This window comes from Varanus komodoensis, unplaced genomic scaffold (genome assembly GCF_004798865.1).
Source record: "Varanus komodoensis strain SLA01 unplaced genomic scaffold, ASM479886v1 scaffold62, whole genome shotgun sequence".
NCBI classification, from domain to species: Eukaryota; Metazoa; Chordata; class Lepidosauria; order Squamata; family Varanidae; genus Varanus; species Varanus komodoensis.
Window position 1 is genome coordinate 1,149,131 of NW_025336248.1, and position 19,914 is coordinate 1,169,044.

General features: G+C 39.6%; 3 protein-coding genes across 3 annotated transcripts; all 3 read right to left on the bottom strand.

The window, feature by feature from the left end:
* Positions 1-1,799: 1,799 nt before the first annotated feature.
* On the bottom strand, positions 1,800-2,735 carry LOC123033395 (olfactory receptor 13A1-like). The gene has a single exon (XM_044450000.1). The coding sequence runs from the start codon at positions 2,733-2,735 to the stop codon at positions 1,800-1,802; it is 936 nt and encodes a 311-aa protein (XP_044305935.1).
* A 6,385-nt stretch (positions 2,736-9,120) lies between these two features.
* Positions 9,121-11,108, bottom strand: LOC123033396 (olfactory receptor 13G1-like). The gene is made up of 2 exons (XM_044450001.1): positions 11,103-11,108; positions 9,121-10,167 (listed from the first exon to the last, which is right to left on the bottom strand). Exons 1-2 carry the CDS (start codon positions 11,106-11,108, stop codon positions 9,121-9,123), a joined length of 1,053 nt encoding a protein of 350 aa, XP_044305936.1.
* Positions 11,109-14,144: 3,036 nt separating this feature from the next.
* LOC123033397 (olfactory receptor 13G1-like) lies at positions 14,145-15,149 on the bottom strand. Its single transcript, XM_044450002.1, has one exon. It carries the CDS (start codon positions 15,144-15,146, stop codon positions 14,145-14,147), a length of 1,002 nt encoding a protein of 333 aa, XP_044305937.1. The 5' UTR covers positions 15,147-15,149.
* Between the last annotated feature and the right edge of the window lie 4,765 nt (positions 15,150-19,914).

A 19,914-nucleotide genomic window follows, 5' to 3' on the forward strand; every position in this document is an offset into this window, starting at 1 on the left:
TTTAGTTGAAACAACCTTTAAACTTCTTTTACATTTTATCATCTATGCCAGGTAGTGCATTTTGTTTTGTTTTGTGTATTTTTAAAATCGTAATTACACTTGCAGGGTAGAATCTTTGTTGATTTCATTCCAAAGCACAGGGGGAAGAAAGTTTACAATGGTGCAACAAACAAAGAGAAAAAGATAAATTGATGAATCAAAGACACTTATCAGGCATCTGATGAAGAGTCTCAATGGGAAATGGAAACATCTCATCAACATCAGGAAGGGTTAAAAGTTAACAGTTTGGAAGTTTACCTTCTACTCATTTCTTCAGACAGAAGTTTCTATCTCAGTTCCCATTTGAAAATAATTGTGGACCCAATTAAAGTAAAGGTAAAGGTAAAAGTTCCCCCTTGACATTAAGTCCAGTCATGCCTGACTCTAGGGGGCGGTGCTTATCTCCATTTCCTAGGCGAGGGAGCCAGCGCTTGTCCGCAGACAGTCTCCCTGGTCATGTGGCCGGCATGACTAAACACTGAAGTGCACAGAGCGCTGTTGCCTGCCCACCAAAGTGGTACCTTTGTATCTACTTGCATTTGCATGCTTTCGAACTGCAAGGTTGGCAGGAGCTGGGACGGAGCAGCGGGAACTCACCCCGTTGTGCAGATTTGAACTGGCGACCTTTCGATCAACCAGCCCAGCAGCACAGTGGTTTAAACCACTGCACCACCAAATCAGCATTATGGTTGTAATCCTGAACACAAATATGTTGTAGAAAACCCATTGAAATCAGTGGAACTTCTGATCATGGATAGGTTTGACTTACTGCTTTTACACTTTGTCTTGCAGACCAGCACAAGAATTTATATTGAGCTGGCAGTTTCTTGGGATTAAACAGCTCTCACCACCAAGCTGATGGAGCAAAACAAGCAGAAAAAGAGACTGGCAGATCTTTTCCTGAATGGAGAGCTCAGCTGGGCTGCAACACAGCAAAACAGCAGGAAACACATTGTAGTATTTACAGATTATTGTTCCTGGGTGTATCAACAATGAAGGGAACTAGGAAGGGAGACAGTAAGAACTTATGTGCTGTTTTGTATACAAAAAAACCTGTAAGCATTCCCCATGTGGTGGGCAGATCACACTAGCTAGAGCCTGGTTTGCTGAGGGTACAGTCCCACATGCAAAAGTTTGAAAAAAATATATGCACACAGCGACATGAAATTAATTCAATGTATGCAGCAGAGCTATCCATGACACCTTGATGGGGTTTCTAGCATCCTATCCCAAGATACAACATTTCAAGCCAGTACAATAGTAGGCCTATTCAGGGGTTCTGAAGCTGAATGCAGCAAACTGATGAGGAGAGGAAGAGCTCCATCTGCCACCCCTCCCTGCATCTATTTAATGGAGAGATACAGTATGAAGGGGTGAGCCTCCTATGCCTGTGAAGGCTCTCCACCCAATCAAGAAAGCTACCAAATCAGAGTTCTTGGTTGTATTGAAAGCCTCCATAGGAACAGGAGAATTTCCTCTTTTGATGGTCACCCTCCACAGGCAGAGAGGGACAAATGGGATGATGGAAGGGGTGGGGTTGGATTCAGACTCTGAATTCCTCCCTTCCTTCCTTCCTTCCTTCCTTCCTTCCTTCCTTCCTTCCTTCCTTCCTCTCTTCTCTCTCTCCCTCTCATTCTTTTCTTCCTTCTTATTCCAAACCAGCTTAATATGAAGATATAATATGCTCACATGATTAAATCATTATATTTAGTGCAATGATATGACAATGTTGGCATAGGACTGGGGGAATGGGAGGAATCCTAATTTCTCTGAAAAAGTCTTCTAAGTATTAGATTTGAAAGAGCCTCTTTAACATCAGTGTTTCGCAGAGAGTATATGAGTGGATTGATTACAGGGGTTACTACTGAGTAAATGATAGCAATGACTTTATCCTCCTCTAATGAGTAGGCTGAGGCAGGTCGAAGGAAAGTATAGATGATTGTGGAGTAGTAAAAACTGACAACCAAGAGATGAGAAGAGCATGTCGAGAAGGCTTTCTTCTTCCCTTCTGTTGAATGGATGCTGAGGATAGTTCTTAGGATAAAAAAATAAGATGTTAATGTCAGTGTACAACTACCTATTGCAACGATAACAGAAGAAGTAAAAACCATGGTTTCATTCAAACTTGTGTCTGAGCATGAGATCTTGAACATTGGTGGCAGCTCACAGAAGAAATGGTTGATGATGTTGGAATTGCAGAAGGAAAGCTGTAGTACAAGTCCTGTGTGGACTGCAGAATTGGCCATGCCTATTAGCCACAATGCAGCCACTACTCCAAGGCAAAACTCTTTCCTCATGATGAAAACATACTGCAAAGGATGGCAGATTGCAGCATAGCGGTCAAAAGCCATGAATGCAAGGAGCAGGAGTTCAATCCCCAAAGCCAAGACAAACAGATACACCTGTGCAATGCAACCTGCGAGTGTAATACTCTTCCTTTGTGACAAAATTGTTTGCAGCATTTTGGGGACTGTAATAGAAATAGAACACACATTGACTACAGACAAATTGATGAGCAAGAAGTACATTGGGGTATGGAGTCTGCTGCTACAAGTGATAGCGAGGCTGATGAGACAGTTGCCTGCCAGCGCTGCTGAATAGATGAAAGTGAATAGCCCGAAGATGAACGGCTGATGTTCAGGGGAGTTGGAAAGACCCACCAAGATGAACTCTGTGATGGCAGAGTAGTTCCTCATTCCCAGGAATGTGACCTACAGAAATAACCATGTCATGTAGAGATTGTTTAAAATTCTGCTTCTTTTGTAAGATTTTGTGTCATTCTTATTTTATTTTAGTGCATTTTTATGTGCTGTTTTAAACCTCCCAGAGAACTTCAACCATTGAGAGGCATGGAAATACATAAACTAAATAAACTAAAACATTACAATTTTGAATAGAAATCAATGATCTAAAACACTAGTTGCAAGCATGTTATATAGATCAGAATATAACAAGACATATAGCCATTATAAAAATATGCATTATGCATAATGTAAACAAAGCATTTACTAAATGACACGTGCTACTAATCGAATATCAGTGGGAAAAGAAAGCATCTCTCTTTCAAGGGGGAAACCCCCCCCCCCAGACAAGACGCCATTGGTCCTAGGAGTTTCATATAAAACGTCAATCAATTTCTGAAATTCTGGAGAAAAACTGAACGCTCTCAATGCAGCAAGATATGGAGGAAATATTGCAAAAACCCTTTGCTTTTAAACCTGAAGTTTTCTTGTTACGCATCATACCGGAAGGCATTAACAGACAGGAAATGTATCTGATGTTACACCAAACCACAGCGGCGAGGATTGCATTTGCTCAATATTGGAAAAATAAGGAGCTACCCACCGATGGACTGATTGTAAGAAAGATCTTGGACTGCACAGAAATGGATAGATTGACTTTATCATTGAAGGAGAAAGATGACACTGACTTTTATCAAACTTGGGACTTTTTCTATAACTGGCTGGAGAAACGGGACTTGGCGTAAACTTAGAGATGTTTTCAAATTATTATAAATTGATTTGAATTTGACTATAGAATGTTAAAAAATATGTAGTAGGGGGTTGACCCAGTAAATCCGATGTATGTGATATTTGATGTTTTTAGTATTAGTTTAAAATTTTAATAAAATTTAAAAAAGATACATTTCTGATAAATTTTGTCAAAGGTCTTCTGCACATCCAGAGAGATAATGACAGCTGTACTGATTCTAAACTTGTATAACAAGGTTAGAATCAGTACAGTTGTCATTCTGTCATGTATCCCATCCAATCCGGATGAACTAACATTATATTAACTTCTTGTATTCTGTCAGGAACATTTCAATTAGCATTTTAATATAAAAATTAATTAATTAAATAGATTGATAATTGGCACATAGTGCATGATCTCCATTTGCTTTAGAAAATCAGGTAATTTAAGAGTAATACCAAAAGATGACCTGATTGTTAAAAATAAACTCATATAAAAGATACTTTAGGAACTGGAAAGCCTGAAAATGTTTTATACCAATCAGTTGGAAATACCAGTTTTTTCACTGTTTTAGTATTAGCTATTGTTTTCATAATTTCACCAATCTGCAAAAGATCCATTAAAAACTGTCTTTGTAACTTATTGCATCAGGGAAACAGGGAGGGGAGAAGAGCATTGATATCCTGTTCTGATATTTCACAACCACTGCACTGCTATACAATCCAAAGTATTTTTTTTAATGAAAAAGTCTATCTTCAGGATGAGTAGGTATCTTACCGTGACTGTCTGGTTCTTCAGTGTTTTGCTATCAAATACTATTTGTAAATATGTTTCTGGGCCATTCACAATTCTTCCGGGAAGGATGTGGGAGGAATCCATTTTGTGGGTAGGGATCTGTCAGATGCACTGGTTTCTGATGCACCTTGATGGAGCTATGAGTCTGCGTTTCTGGCAAGCACCCCCATCATTCACATGGCATTTCCCAGGAATGGAGCTTGCAAGCAGCATCCTTTTTCTGTGCTGCTGCTGCACCTGATGTGAAAGGAGGTTGCCAGCTGTGCAACTCTCATTCCCTGAGCATTCATGGACTTCTTTGTTTGGCTTCCTTTCCAAGTTAGGACTGAGCATGTGAGAATGACCGCAGCATCAGAGGAAGGGATTCTATGGAGCTTCAACACATCTATCTCCCAGTCTTAAACAAGCTTAGTGCAAATTCTACCTGCTATGAAAAACAACCATATCCACCTTACATAACACGCAGCACCTGAGTTCCCTGTTGTGCATTTGGAGAGGGGGCAAACTGGCTTCTAAGAGTTTCCAACCTATCACTTTCAGCTGTTTGTCACTTTTAAAATTTAGCTTTATAAGAAACATAATTCAGTCATGGATAACTCATAGTTCAGCAAGGATCTGGTTTTGAAGACTCGTTAAAGACTCAAAGAAAACATTAAAACCCAAAAGACCAGCAAAACTTGGACTGTTTCTAAGTGGCAGGTCCAAACAAACAAGGATATGGTCTAATATTACAATCTTACAGTCCCTGATATGATGTAACAAGGATGTGGAAGCCAAAACAGTAATCCAACTGAAAACAATTATGGTGGAAAGATGATATAAATGCATAGTCTGTCCCATCCGGATGTGATTTTCTTCATGGATCTGTCTGGCCAAACTCTTTTATTTAAACCTGAATTGTGAATCTCACCATCATTTGCTTCTTAGGGACTGATGTATTCCTGTCCATGCGTGGATCTAAGAGCTCATTAAGATTCCCTCTAATCACATAAACATATGTAGTACCTACAGTTTGCTAAAAGATTCATGAAGCATGGGTGGAATGCCATTATTAATCCCAAATACATTAATCAAAGCCATTACTTTGTCATTGTGTTTTCCCTGCCCACTCAGTCCTTTCTGTGTGGCCTTTCCACATCAAATGAGAGTGGAGAAAGGGGGACTTGCTCTTCATTGCTTTTTACTGGTTGAAAAATTGCTATCAACAGATGTCTGTTATCCAATGCATTAAAGAATTTGGAATCCAATATTAACATAATATTGCCAGGCACCTAAATGCACAAAAGAAGGAAGACCAAAGTCTCACCTCAGTTCCAGGTTCCTGTAGTGAAATGATGAATTTCAGGGTATAGTCTTCTAAAAAGCATAAATGTTCATGGTGAGCAAATTTGACATATGGAGATAATTATCAACATTCCAGCCCAACCTACATTGATCATTTGGACAGTTTGACAAATCTTAAGCAATTATCAGATTCCAAATGCTTCCTTAAATAAGGCATTGATGCTCCTGAGAGTGGTGGGGGCACTTTAGGGACAGACACTTTCAGAACAGTAAGGCTCTATGTAAATTGCTTGTGTCTTTAATGCAGTAAGCAAGATTTTCACAATGGTATATTGCTAGATTCTGTTGCTAACAGAGGAAAGGTGGATAGAGAAGCCACAGATCAAAAATGGGCTACTGTGCACGGAATGACACCTCCAAAAATGTTTTAAATGACCCCTCCCCCATCTTCTTGTGTCAGTGAGTTCTACCAAGGGCAATGTTGGGTACCAACACTAATGACAGCAGAGATGATGGTAATGGTGGTGGTGGTCATGATGGCAATGATGATGTTCAAAACAACTGTAATAGATGGATAAACTGTATGGCTCTAGATGGATAAACTGACAGCAGTTGATGCATGATGATCAGTGCAATTGGACCTTAGAACAACACTTCCTTTCTGAGCCAATCACTGTGACCAGCATAAAAACTTGCTTTGAATGATGCAATGGTGCAAATGGGAGAAGGATCTTTGAGACATTATCAGGATGACGGTTGATGATTCATCCTGAAGCTGAAGCAAACTTTCTGTTTCAGCTTTAGGGATATATGTGAATTTATGTTTTTCTCACAAACTATGTGAGCAGGCTCTATTTAATGCTCTGAAGCGAGCGCAAGCATGTTTGCACTGAAAATATGCATAAGTTGCCAAAAATATGATCAAGTGCATCACTTTCCTGATTAGTGAGAGAAATCACTCAAGTCTCCAATTTTTTTTTTTTAATTTACTTTTTTCACCCATGAAAATTGAACAGTTAATAAAAACATGAATGGAAACCAGACATGCAGTAAGCCATAAGATGATCTTTGGGGCATCCTGGGTGTTTTGATTAGTCCTTGTTCTCCCATCTCTGGACAAATTCATTACTTGTGAAATTTAGATAGAACATTGCCCAAGGAGCCATAAGTATTATATCAGAGGCATTGAAGATCTTTCCCTTTAGGCCCAAATTGACTTTCAGAGAAGATTGCTCATCACACACACCAGAAATGATGAGGCTTGGGGTGAGGTTGGTGTGACCAGGTCACCATCACCATATCCTTCACTTGCAGAGTATTAGGATCAATGGAATGAACTGGTGACTGCTTCAGGGCTCCATGTCACTATGAGAGGGTAGACCTATGTGGATGTGGATTTGCACCTAGATCATCCTGATCCTGGAGATAATTCATCAGTAGGGTGATGTTTCCACCCATTGCTCAACTTTAATGTATGGAAATGCAGTTGAGACGTTATGTTGTCTTATTCACTTCCTGCCTTTATAACCAAGAAATGTCTGAAGAACAGGTTCTATGGCTTATGCTACAAAAATACCTGAACGTATTGATCTGAAACTTGGCAGCATGGGAGAGATGCATTTGAGAAACATCTGTACTGAATTTGAAGAAGAATGAGGGAAGAGCTAAAAGTATGAAGAGAACCTGAGAGCAGTTTGATGACTACTTTCTGTTTCTTGGTACTTGGGACTGAGTTTCTTGTCAAATATCACCATTTCTACAGCGTTTGGATAGAAATCATCATCCTACTGTAAGTAAGGTGGGGGTGCAGTATTTGCTATGTTCCCAAATCATGTATTGGTCTCTTTTGTGACTAGTGCTGGATTTCATTTTGATTCTGGATAAAGGTTAAGCTATGTTGCTCATAAGGTGTAAGTCCATAAGTTCATTGGCAGGGTAATAGAATGGGATATGTATATAAATGAAATGGAGTGTGTTTATTGGTTGCCTACATAGGAGTACAAAAAGTAGTGTGGTTACCAGGGACACAAGAAATTACTATTGCTGTGCATTTGGTTAACGCTCAATCTTTTTTTTTTTTTCTTTCTTCTTCTGTTGCTTTCCCTGCACTCTCTATTCTCAAAGCAATTTATACTATGTATTCTTTAGTCTTCCTCTTTGGTCATTTGGAAAAGTTGAAATAATATAACAAACATCGAGAAAGGGATAAAAACAATCAGGCAGCACTGAAATAAACAAAAACTGTTATGAATGAAATGAACAAAAAAATAGGCATCAGCAGTTTTTTGTTTTCATTTTTTTTCTAGTTATCTGATTGGTATTCTACAATATCATCACACCACACCATTTCTAGAATCCTTCCAGACATCACGGGTTAGGTGTGGTTCAGGACAGAATGTACATCCTTGCAAGATTTTCAGATCCCCCAAAATTTCTGCTGTTTTTGTTAAAAGACAAAATATGAAATTTAGGGATGCAAAACTTTTGTTCTAATTGATAACCAATATTACCTACACAGAATGATAGAGTTGGAAGAGGGCTTGATGGTAAGTTGAACATTAATAAAGAGGAGGTGGTTCTTCTTCTTCTTCTTTAGTCCTATGTCCATGCACAAGTGTTGCATTACTTGTAGTGCAAGCCTGTTTACATCAGCTGTGAGGTAAGTCCCACTGAGTTCAATCTGACTTACTCTAAAGTGAATACATATAGGATTGCAGCCTTATCTGTTACATTATTCTGTATGTCTCATTGAAATGTTTTCAACTGGAATGAAATATTTATATTTATTTTTAAACAAAGGATCTCAGAAGACAAGAGCATAATGAGCTGCCTTACATCGAAGCTGACCACTACTCCATCAGTTCCCCATATTGTTGACACTGACCAGCAGCAGCTGCCCAGGGTTTCGGGAAGGATTCTTCCTCACCCTACCTGAAGAAGTGAAGGATTGAAACTGGGACCTTCGGCATGCAAACCATGGGCTCCACCACTTAGATACAGCCTTTCCAACTGTAACATCTGGCAACATCTGCATATATCCAATTTCACCTAAATACATTGTATTGATCTGATGACAAGTATACCAGGAATTAGCATTCTTCATGCTATTGACCAATGAGACATAGTGAAGTGGGATTCTACCTGCTGACTTTGCCACATACCTTTATGCTTTCAGGTGTATGGTGTGTCATCATGTAAAGTATATATCTCCTTTGGTCTTATGGATGACAAAGACAGATTTCCTGATTGTGTTTACAGTGGTACATGAATAATTCTTCCTTACTCCCCCATGCTTCTTTTTAATATAAAATGAAGGGTCCATATACTTTATGTATCATAAGTACACAATTCTCAAATACAACATTTCTCAAAGAAATGAGTGCTTATTCCATATCAGCTAAAGATAATCACTGTGCAACTGCTATCAATATATTGGTTAAGAATGAAATTCTAGAATAGGAGAACAAGCCTGATGCCTGCTGTATGATTTGGTCTACAGCCCATATCAACTCCAGCCAACTCGCCCAATAATCAGGGATCAGGGTGATGAGGACTCAAACATCGGGAAGTCACTGGGTTGCCCACCCCTGCTCTAAAAGACCTAATAAGCATATTTTGAGGATTTGGGAGTAGTTTGTTTCTTCCAATAAGCTCCCTGATAGAATTTTTCACCTCTTTGTTTCTCAGAGAATATATGAATGGATTAACAACTGGGGTTACTATTGAATAAAGGAGAGAAACAAGTTTGTCTTCCTCTAAAGAATATTTTGAGGTTGGTCTGATATAGGTGTAGATGACTGAGGAGAAGTAAAAACTGATTACAATGAGATGTGAGGAACATGTAGAAAAGGCTTTCTTCCTCCCTTCAGTGGAATGCATCCTGCAAATTGTTCTCAGGATGAACAAATATGATGTTAGAGTCAACCCACAACTGCAAATCCCAAATATGACATCTGCTACAAGAGCCACAGTCTCATTTAGATTGGTGTCAGAGCACGAGAGCTTCAAAAGTGGGGGTATATCACAAAAGAAATGATTGATGATGATGGAGTTGCAGAAGGAAAGCTGCAACATAAGTCCAGTGTGAACTGCAGAATTGACCATCCCAGCTATCCAGACTCCACTTGCTATGCCAACACACACTTTCTTCCTCATGATGACTATATACTGCAAAGGATGACAGATGGCAGCATAACGGTCAAAAGCCATAAATGAGAGAAGCAAAAGTTCTGTCCCCAAAGTCCATATAAAGAGAAACACCTGTGCAATGCAGCCATAAAATGAGATGGACTTTCTGGGGGTTAAAAGATTCTGAAGCAGCTTTGGAGTTGTAACTGAGACGGAGAAAACATTGACTAAAGAGAGATTGATGAGCAGGAAGTACATGGGAGTGTGGAGTTTCTTGCATGTGCAAATGGTAAAGATGAAGAGGATGTTGCCAGCTAAAGCCATCACATAGATGGACAGGAACGCCCCAAAAAGAAATGACTGCCTTTCAGTGGAATTGGTTAAACCAACCAGTATAAACTCCATCATGGCAGAGTGGTTCTTTATTTCAGTACTTCTTATGCTGGGAACCTGGAAAGATATTAGCTGAACTGTCAAGACTGATCTATTATTTGTACGCTCACTTTTATAGAAGTCTGAAATTTGACAATGGTTGACTTGTCAGGCTGTAATTCAAGGCTATTGGAATCTGGTAGACAAGCATGCAAATTTCTGATATTCTATTCCTTTCTGTCATCACCCAACTCAACCCTGCTTCAGATAAAGAGCACTATTTGTCATATTTGTATATGTCAAAATATATCTCCTGATGTCATCACCACTATCTTACCTATGCTCAAGAAAGTGGGGAGTCCCACTTTTTGATTTTCATGCTCTAACGGGACTGATTGGAAGAAGATTTGCACAGTGTATCATAAAATGGAATGATTCATTTTGTGCAACAATTAACAGCCATTCAATTTCAGAGATTTAGGAAGGGATCCTATGAAAATGCTTGACAGTCATTGACCTCAGAGACTGACTGTCACATTGACAGAGATGATCATAGCTCCACACACTTCTCAGTGTACATTTCCACAAGATGGGCTTTTTTGCCTATCCAAATGGACTACTTTGGAGCAAAGGGAGATGGAAGCTGGATAATCATCAACAGAACTCTTATCCTAGCCTGTCTAGTTATTTCTCTTTCCTGCCAACCTTTTCTCATGCTCAAAGGTTAAACCCCAGCCCAGGCGAGCAACCAGCATGGCTCTTTCTGTGCCAGCTATGATGGGGAGAGTAATCTTTCCTGGCAGAAACCTTTCTTGTATAGAGAAAAGATGCTGCCCTTTTATAGGTTTCCTTTCCCATTATTGCTTTTCTTCCTTCTGTTTTCCTCAAAGGGAAGATTTATGGAAAAGTAGTGTAATTTAACAGTAAGCTTCTTCACATTCAGTAGAATCCTTAAAGCTAGTTACCATATTTTCTGAACACTAGGAGGAAGAGATATGAAATGAAATAGTTACCTTCATTCTTATTAGCTCTTTGTTCTTGGTGGACTTTCCTTCTTTTTAAACAAAACGATTTTCCATTCTGGCATTTAGAAAATAACAGAAACAATTATTTTCTATCAGTTTGATGCCTACTCGAGGCTATGTTGATCCTTTTGTGGTCACATTTGCTAAACAAACCAGTAACCTGCTCTGAAATCTTTCTGTAAGTAAAGTGATGGTACAGCTGGGAAAGAAACCTTTGAGGAATCACCTGGATAATGATGATGGTGGTGGTGGTGATGATGATGATTCATTCTTTTGTTGAAGCAAAACTTTTGCATCATTTCATTTCAACATTTTGTAAAGTGTCAAATTCACAGCTTGGCGTTCAGTTTTCAGTCAGCTCAGATATAACCCTTTCATATGTAAGGGCATTCCATTGATTTCTGTAGGAGAGATTTAGGTATACACTTTCTCCCAATCAAATCAAAAGAATCTGATAACAATACAGTTCTGCAAAGGCTACTTGAATGCAAATCCCATTGAGCTCAATGGCGTTTACTCCCAGGTAGCTCTGCTGTCTAAAAGTGCTAGGCACTGTTTAGAGAATACCAGCATTATTTATGCTGATCACTTGTCAGACCCAGGGAATTTTACCCATGGTGTGTAGATAAAATTCCCAGGTGGGTTAGCATGACATGCAAATCTGTCCTTTGTTTATTGTCCACAATGCTACAGAGAGCTTCAGCATCCAAGACACTATATAAGTTTGTTGAGGAAAACTATGGTTGGAGGATGGTTATTGAATCCATGCTTTTCTTATAGAATGTGGCAAAAGATCTGGTTGGCCACAATGAGGAGAATGCTGTTGGATGAGTTCACAGATGGGCAGCACATGGTCCAAGAGCTGCATAAAGTCCCCCTAGCCATTTTTTCCAACACCAGCCTCTTCCCTTGTCATGCCACAAATTTCCTGGTGAAATTTGATGGTGTAAAAATGCTGTGATTTCCCCCAGAAGTAGTGTGTTCCCAGGACCCTCCCGGGATAGCAGTTTCACTTTCTTAAAACTAATTAAGGCTCCTCCCAAATCTTGTTTGCTTCCCCCCTCCCCAACTAAATTCGACAGTGCAATGGTTGTGGCAACTGTATGGATAGGAAGGAGGAATATACGCACTAGAGATTGGGAGGTGGGGGTTGACACCTGGGAGTTTTCTACTCCTGGATTTGATCTAGTGGAATTTTACTCACAGTAATCCTGGTCTTATATCCATGTATTATTTTTAATACATGCATTAAAATATCCTTATCCATAGTCAAGTCCTCTGGACCCTGGTTTGTAACATGGCCTAAAAATGTTTCAGTTCAATATTTAAACCTTTGACAGGTATTTTCATTTTGTGCCAATAATTTTAAGATCCCATAAACTTATCAAGAACCCCAACCCAGGGCTTGCATGCATACTTTCTGGGTCATGTATTTCTTGGAAATTTAAAGAAAAATGATTTAGGCACAAAGACAAATTGGCTGCTCAAAACTTGTACTTAGACAGAGATATGACCCAACACACTAAACAACTCCCACAGTTTCCAGTACCAACAGAAACCTATTTTATAGCAATCCCAGCTGCTGGTAAGAACATTTTTTTATAGAGAAAGAGAGAAATAAGAGGGGGAGAAAGAAGAGGGGAAGGGTGCAGGATGGGGGAGAAGGGGAAGAGGAAGGGTACTTTGGTGGACACCAAGAAAGGGGTCCAGTGATACATTCGTGCCCATATTATCTACATCTGCTCTGACCAAACAAAATGATTCCATGGAACCAGAATAATAATGCTTTATGCGAAAAAAGCTATTTAAAATCATATACTTGTATAATATATATGGGGATTGTGAACATGCATTTAAAATCAGGCAATTTGTCTACAGATATCTTTAATAAAATATGGAAGATATATGGTTTCATCATTTCTTGGAATTTGTACTAAATTTGAGAAGTTAACAGTCACTCATAGTTATTGTGGTTAAATTAACACTGTCTGAATTCTAGAAATTGAGGATGACATGCAGTCTAAACCTACTTCTGTAAGAAATGAAGTCCAGGAACTTCCAAGGTCATCTGTTATTCAGTGTAAAACACTTCATGGGATATAATTTTGGAATCATTTTTATCACTTTGGGCCCCTGATCTTTAGCCATTGCTGTTTTGCCAAGAATTATTCACTATTCTAATTTCCCTGATTACATGGCACCCCTTGGGGAAAAAAAACCCTATATGGGCTTCCTGTCTACTTCTGGAGGCTACATAAACCTTGTGCCCTGAATTTCAAAAGCATGGCCTTATCCTACCCAATGTATATCCCTGTGTCTATATTCTTGTATTGCCCTATTACCCTCAGCTATTCAAACATCTTGACCTTCCTCTCCATCTCCAAGTATACTTGTGCATCCCTCATCAAAATCCATCTGTTCCCCATATTGCCTTTTTGACATAACCCATTCTTTTGCCCTGTTGCGACTGAACTTCAGCACTTATCAATAGAATTATGGTAATATTTTTCCTATATTTACACTTCTGCCATTTCACTCCTGTCTCTCCAATGTTATTTTGAGCTTCTTTCATTTATGTTCCATGTCTTCCCACTTAACAAATTCATAATCATTTGCTGTAATAAACAAAATTAAAATGCTGCCCAGTGCAAAGGAATAAGAAGGATAAGGGAAAACTTGGAGAACTAGGAGAACATACATATGTATGCATATACATCCTTTGTGCTTGCATACATTATTCATTCATTAAGAGCCCTTTAGTCTTCTATCCATTCAATACATATAACATTAGTTCCATACCTCTTGTAAATGTGAAATCAAATGGGTTTCCTCCCATCAAAATACAAGCTACAGTGAAGAGATTTTTTTTTCAATTCACATGAAATATAATAATAGGAAGCAACTTCTACATGTTGACAAGAACACTTCATAGCACACATATATGCTCCAAAATTGAGACTTTCAACATATGTATCATCCCTTCCTATACAGCTGGACACATTCATCAGTTGGCTTCTGCAGAACATTTTTTCAGTTTTCAGGAAGTATATGTGTTTTAACTGAGTTTTGTTTGAAATGTTTCTGTATATCACCCTGAAGTTGTGGGAGCAGCTTGCTTCTTCTAAGTAGCATCTTTACAACTTCTTTCACCTCTTTGTTTCTCAGAGAATATACGACTGGGTTGAGAAGTGGAGTTACCACTGAATAAATGAGAGACACAAACTTGTCTATATCTAGAGAGTACACTGAGGTGGGTCTGATATATGTATAGATAACTGTGGAAAAGTAAAAGCTAACTACAATGAGATGTGAGGAACATGTGGAGAAAGCTTTCTTTTTCCCTTCAGTGGAACGGATTTTGAAGATGGCTCTCAGAATGAACAAATACGAAGTTAGAGTCAACCCACAACTGCAGATCCCAAATATCACATCTGCCATGAAGGCCATGGTCTCATTCAAACTGGTGTCTGAGGATGAGAGCTTTAAAAGTGGGGGCAAATCACAGAAGAAATGATTGATGATGTTGGAGTTACAAAAAGAGAGTTGTAGAGCAAGTCCAGTGTGAACTGCTGAATTGATCATTCCTGTAACCCACGCAGCCATCACAATGCTGACACAGAATTCCTTCTTCATGATAAATACATATCTCAAAGGTTGACAAATAGCAGCATAACGGTCGAAAGCCATACATGTGAGGAGCAGAAGTTCTGTCACCAATAGCCATATGAAGAGGTAAACCTGTGTGATGCAGCCATGAAACGAGATGTTTTTTCTGTGAGTCAAAAGAGTCTGGATCAGTTTGGGAGTTGTAACTGAGATGGAGAGCACATTCACTAAGGACAAATTGATGAGCAGGAAGTACATGGGATTATGAAGTTTTTTGCATGTGCAAATGGTAAAGATGAGGAGGGCATTGCCTGCTAATGCTATAACATAGATGAGTGTGAATAGGCAGAATAGAAGGATTTGTAATTCAGGGGAATGTGCCAAACCTCTCAACAGAAACTCCGTTCTAGCAGATTGGTTTTTCATTTCAATGTGTCTGATGATAGTGACCTAGAGAGATAGATGTTATATTGTTGAATCAGTTAAAGATATATCTTGTATCTGCTTATGCATCTCCACCCCTAGTTTCCCCCACCCTTCCCTTGTTAAAGTTACCAGAAATTTATTGATTATATGAAAGAAATGTGAAACCACAGATCATTCTGATATTGTCATTGTGAACAAAGTATCTTTGGGGGTTTCCATGTTCAGCCACATTTTCATCATAGATACAAAGCAGAAATGTAGTAGACATTTACTAATTTAGTAAAAGCTAGTAATCACATGGAATTTTGGTAGTAGGCATGTACTGTGCCCTGACTGAAAACATAATAAAAGAGTTAATTATGTCTGACAACATTGCTTGCCAAAGCTGTTAGACAAAAGCAACCAAGGCTTTCAATGAATTCCAAGTATTATTCTGTGGCCTGCAGAAAGGAGACTTCCTGAAAGTAATCTTATCTGTCTTCCCCTATGGCTCTGTAGCACTTTTACCCTTCTGCCAATATGAACCTAACATTAGTTGCTAAAAGGGTCATTTTTACCCCAGACAAAATTGTCTCAGGCAAGACAAATGCTGTGTATGAAAGGCCTTCCTTTAACTGAAGACTTCCCCAAAAAGAGTTGAAAGGATTTCAGATTTCTGAAAGGATTTCAGATTTCTCCCAGTACAGGTAATTTAAGTCTTAATCTTTTTGCAGCTATGCATAACAATAACATCTGGGTAGCAGTACCTGCTTGGCCTACCTGCTATTTCCAACACAATAGTTTAACCTATGAACTTCAAGCTACCATTGGAAAAAAAATCTTTCCCTCATCAGATTTTGATTCTGTTTGCTGGAATGTTTTGCAGGAAGTTTTAGCTCAGCCTTTGGCTCACAAAGAACTCTAAGTTAAAGTGCAGTTAATCTCCTGTTGTACCTTTGCTTGGGGCTTTTTGGGGGCTGTAAAAGTACCCTGCAGAACAATTCTTACCCAAATATGGGGATATTTTAGTACCCCAGACATGACTTGGTTTATAGAAAGAGAACGGTAAAATGCAGGAGAATGAACTTTGGGGACATTTTTTTAATACTAGGCAGATTTTGATTGTAGGTCTATTTATGTGAAAATTCAATATCAAAAAGTGATCCTCTGGGGTCAGTCATCTAAACGTGTAGGATGAAGGTTTTGGTAAGTGATGAAAACTCTGTTGAACCTTTCACTTATAAAAACATTAAAAAAGATTTTAAAGATCCAGCAGATCTTGCTTCAACTGAAAATACACTGCCAGAGGAGGATGTTCTCTTCAGTGGAAGATTATTTTTGTTGGATATTTCTATATTTGTATAGAGTTTTACTGCCCCATTCATTCATTTTACTTATTGTAAGTTAATCTTTGTCTTGTGCTGAATCTATATGTAGTGATGTGTATGAGGCTAACTTGTCCCACTGATTTCAATGGGTCTGTTCTAAAGATGAATGACTCCACATTATCTCTAATGATTCAAATGAAATAGTCAACTTCTAGTTCAGTAACAAACATTTTTTAAATCAGTGAAACTGTTAGAAGTTAGTTCTGTTTTTAGAATGAGAGAGAGAGAGAGAGAGAGAGAGAGAGAGAGAGAGAGAGAGAGAGGGAGAGAAGGGAGCTGTGGTCAAAAAAGGATGAAATGAAATTTACCTGCCTTCATTGCTGAACTTGCTGGTCTTTCCCTCCCACACATTCCTTGTAGTTTGCAATTATGTTCTGCTTTTGGCATTTGATATCAGGAAAGCACCAGAGTCCATGGCTAGGAGGGCTGGTGACTAGCTCATACCTTTTGGAGACTCACTCACTGAGAAAAGCCAGCAGTTATTAGCTCTGAAATCCTTTAGATAAACTGGTGAAACCACTGGGAGAAAGACTTGTGGGACATTGTCACAAAGAAAATTACCCTAATGCAAGCTTGATGTTTTTCCTGATGCAAGTTAGACTTCAGAATTCTTATACTTTATCTGTTTTACTGGTTGTCTTTTCTATGTATTTTCTAATTTGTGTTGTATGTATTCACAGTCACCTGTTCCCCATTTTCCTGCATAGGGATAAATTCTTTTTGGTTTAGGTTTTCTTTGGTGTGAAAGCCCCAGGGCAGCCATCCCAAACCCAATACCCTCTATGTTGTCCATGCTGGCTGAGAATTATGGGAGTGGAAATTCAACACATCTGAATGGGATCATGTTGGGGAAGTCTGAACTACAGAACTGTGGTCTCCTCTCCACCACCCCCGGATGTGCAACCAGAACATTGTTGTTGCTAGTTGCGAAGTCGTGTCCAACCCATTGCGACCCCATGGACAACATTCCTCCAGGCCTTCCTGTCCTCCACCATTCCCCAGAGTCCATTTAAGCTCACGCCGACTGCTTCAGTGACTCCATCTAGCCACTCATTCTCTTCATCTCATTCTCTGCCGTCCCCTTCTTCTTTTGCTGTCAATTTTCCCCTGCATTAGACTCTTCTCCAGTGAGTCTTTCCTTCTTATTAGGTGGCCAAAGTATTCAAGTTTCATCTTCAGTATCTGGCCTTCTAAAGAGCAGTCCAGGTTGATCTCCTCTAGGACTGACTGGTTTGATCACCCTGCAGTCCAAGGGACTCACAGGAGTCTCCTCCAGCACCACAATTCAAAGGCCTCAATTCTTCAGCGCTCAGCCTTCCTTATGGTCCAAATTCCACAGCCATACATTGCAACTGGGAAAACCATAGCCTTGACTATACGCACTTTTGTCAGCAGGGTGATGTATCTGCTTTTTAGTATGCTGTCTAGATTTGCCATAGCTTTCCTCCCCAGGAGCAAGCGTCTTTTAATTTCTTGGCTGTATTCCCCATCTGCGGTGATCTTGGAGCTCAGGAAAATAAAATATGTCACTACCTCCATTTCTTCCCCATCTATTTGCCAGGAAGTGACAGAACCGGATGCCATGATCTTAGTTTTCTTGATCTTGCGTTTCAAGCCAACTTTTGTGCTCTCCTCTTAAGCTAAATGGGCAGGGTGACAGTATACAGCCTTGCCAAACTCCTTTCTCAATTTTGAACCAAAAAGTGGTTTCATGTCCAGTTCTCACTGTTGCTTCTTGACCCGCATATAGGTTTCTCAAGTGACAAATAAGATGGTCTGGTACTCCCATCTCTTTAAGAACTTGCCATAATATGTGATCCACACAATCAAAGGCTTTAGCATAGTCAATGAAGCAGAAGTAGATGTTTTTCTGGAACTTCCTAGCTTTCTCCATGATCCAGCTTATGTTGGCAATTTGATGTCTAGTTCCTCTGCCTCTTTGAAATCCTGCCTGTACGAGGATTACTCATACTTCGTGTTACTTGTACTTCTGGCAATGAGAACATACAAAAGGATAATGATGTATTCCTTCAAGGAAGATGATTCACTGTTTCAATGCTAGGAAAAGGCTTCCAGAGATGTTTGCAGACCCCTGTCTCCCTTCACAGTTACTTTGAGTAAACTCCTATGACAGGCATATTCATAGTAATCGGAAACAGACAGCAAATCACCTGCTATTAGTTGTAGGTAGAAATAAATTAATAGAGTTTCAACTGTTGCACATGTTAGGCATGTCATGTGTGGAGCCATCTGGAGCTGGGGATCAGACAAGAAGGCCCAGAAGGGCCCTTCTGACTCACTCTGTTTCTGTGTTTCTGTGTTTCTAGTGTCAGTCACTTGTGTTGCTTGCCAGAATCAATTACTTCATTGGTTCTATTTCAAGCACTCCACATTTAAACCTTCTCTATCACATAAATATTTGATTGGACTTTCATGTCATCCACCACTTTCATGAACACACAAATGCTATAAAAACTAGGTGTAAATTCTCATATGGGACTTCCCTGTCCATCCCACCCAATTTCACTCTTGGTTGGGGAGCATCCCCATCACAAAGTGAGACAAAGTCTAGATGAGAGATAATTGGCCAAGTGTTCTGTGAAGCCAGTGGATGTGGTTGAATTAGTGGATGTGGTTGGACTACATCTTGATAATTTCTAATTGTTAGCCACAATGTTTTGAACTGAGGGGAACTAGATTCCAGCAATGTCTAAAGGGGCAGAGATTTGCCATGCTTGTAGCAAATAATTTGTTGGAATTAATTTCAAACAAATTATAATTATCTAATAAAATTTTGTTAGAAATTTGGAAACAAAGGCCAAGTGGTTCAGAAGTCCAAAATGTGGAGAGCAATGTGGTTGAATTCCATTTCAGAAGCATCCCTAACATCAATTCCATCCATCTCTTACAGTTTGAATGGGTACACCAGTGGTCTTCACCATCTAACTATGAGCCCAATAGGGACCTGTGGGGCCCTGCACCTTGGTAGGGGTATTTTGATGTCAGTGCAAAGAGGCAGAGCTTGGGGCCTGAATCAATTCAGCCTGGCCTCATCAGGGATACACTTGTGATTTAGTGGGTAGCCTCCACTCTGGGATATGTGCCTGGCGCACAAGGGGGAGAGAGGGAGGCACCACCAGGATGTTTGCTGCAGAGGCCTTTCCGGTCCCCTTCCCACCTGCCTGAAATGCCCACAGACCTCTGGCTCTGAAGTCAGCCTTCTCATCTCAGAGCTGCAGAGCTTCACCATCTGTAAAGGTAGTGGGAGGGTGTTCCCACTCAGAATCTCATCTCCAACCTTAGGGCATGTTTCCATGCAGCTGGCTAGACTCTGTTAGAGCCCATTGTGCTGCTCTTTGCCTTCAAAAGGACCTAAGTGCTGACACTAATCATTGTGAACA

Bases quoted from the DNA above. Each gene is read 5' to 3' on its own strand.
- LOC123033395 (XM_044450000.1), bottom strand. From the start codon at position 2,735: ATGAGGAACTACTCTGCCATCACAGAGTTCATCTTGGTGGGTCTTTCC.
- LOC123033397 (XM_044450002.1), bottom strand. From the start codon at position 15,146: ATGAAAAACCAATCTGCTAGAACGGAGTTTCTGTTGAGAGGTTTGGCA.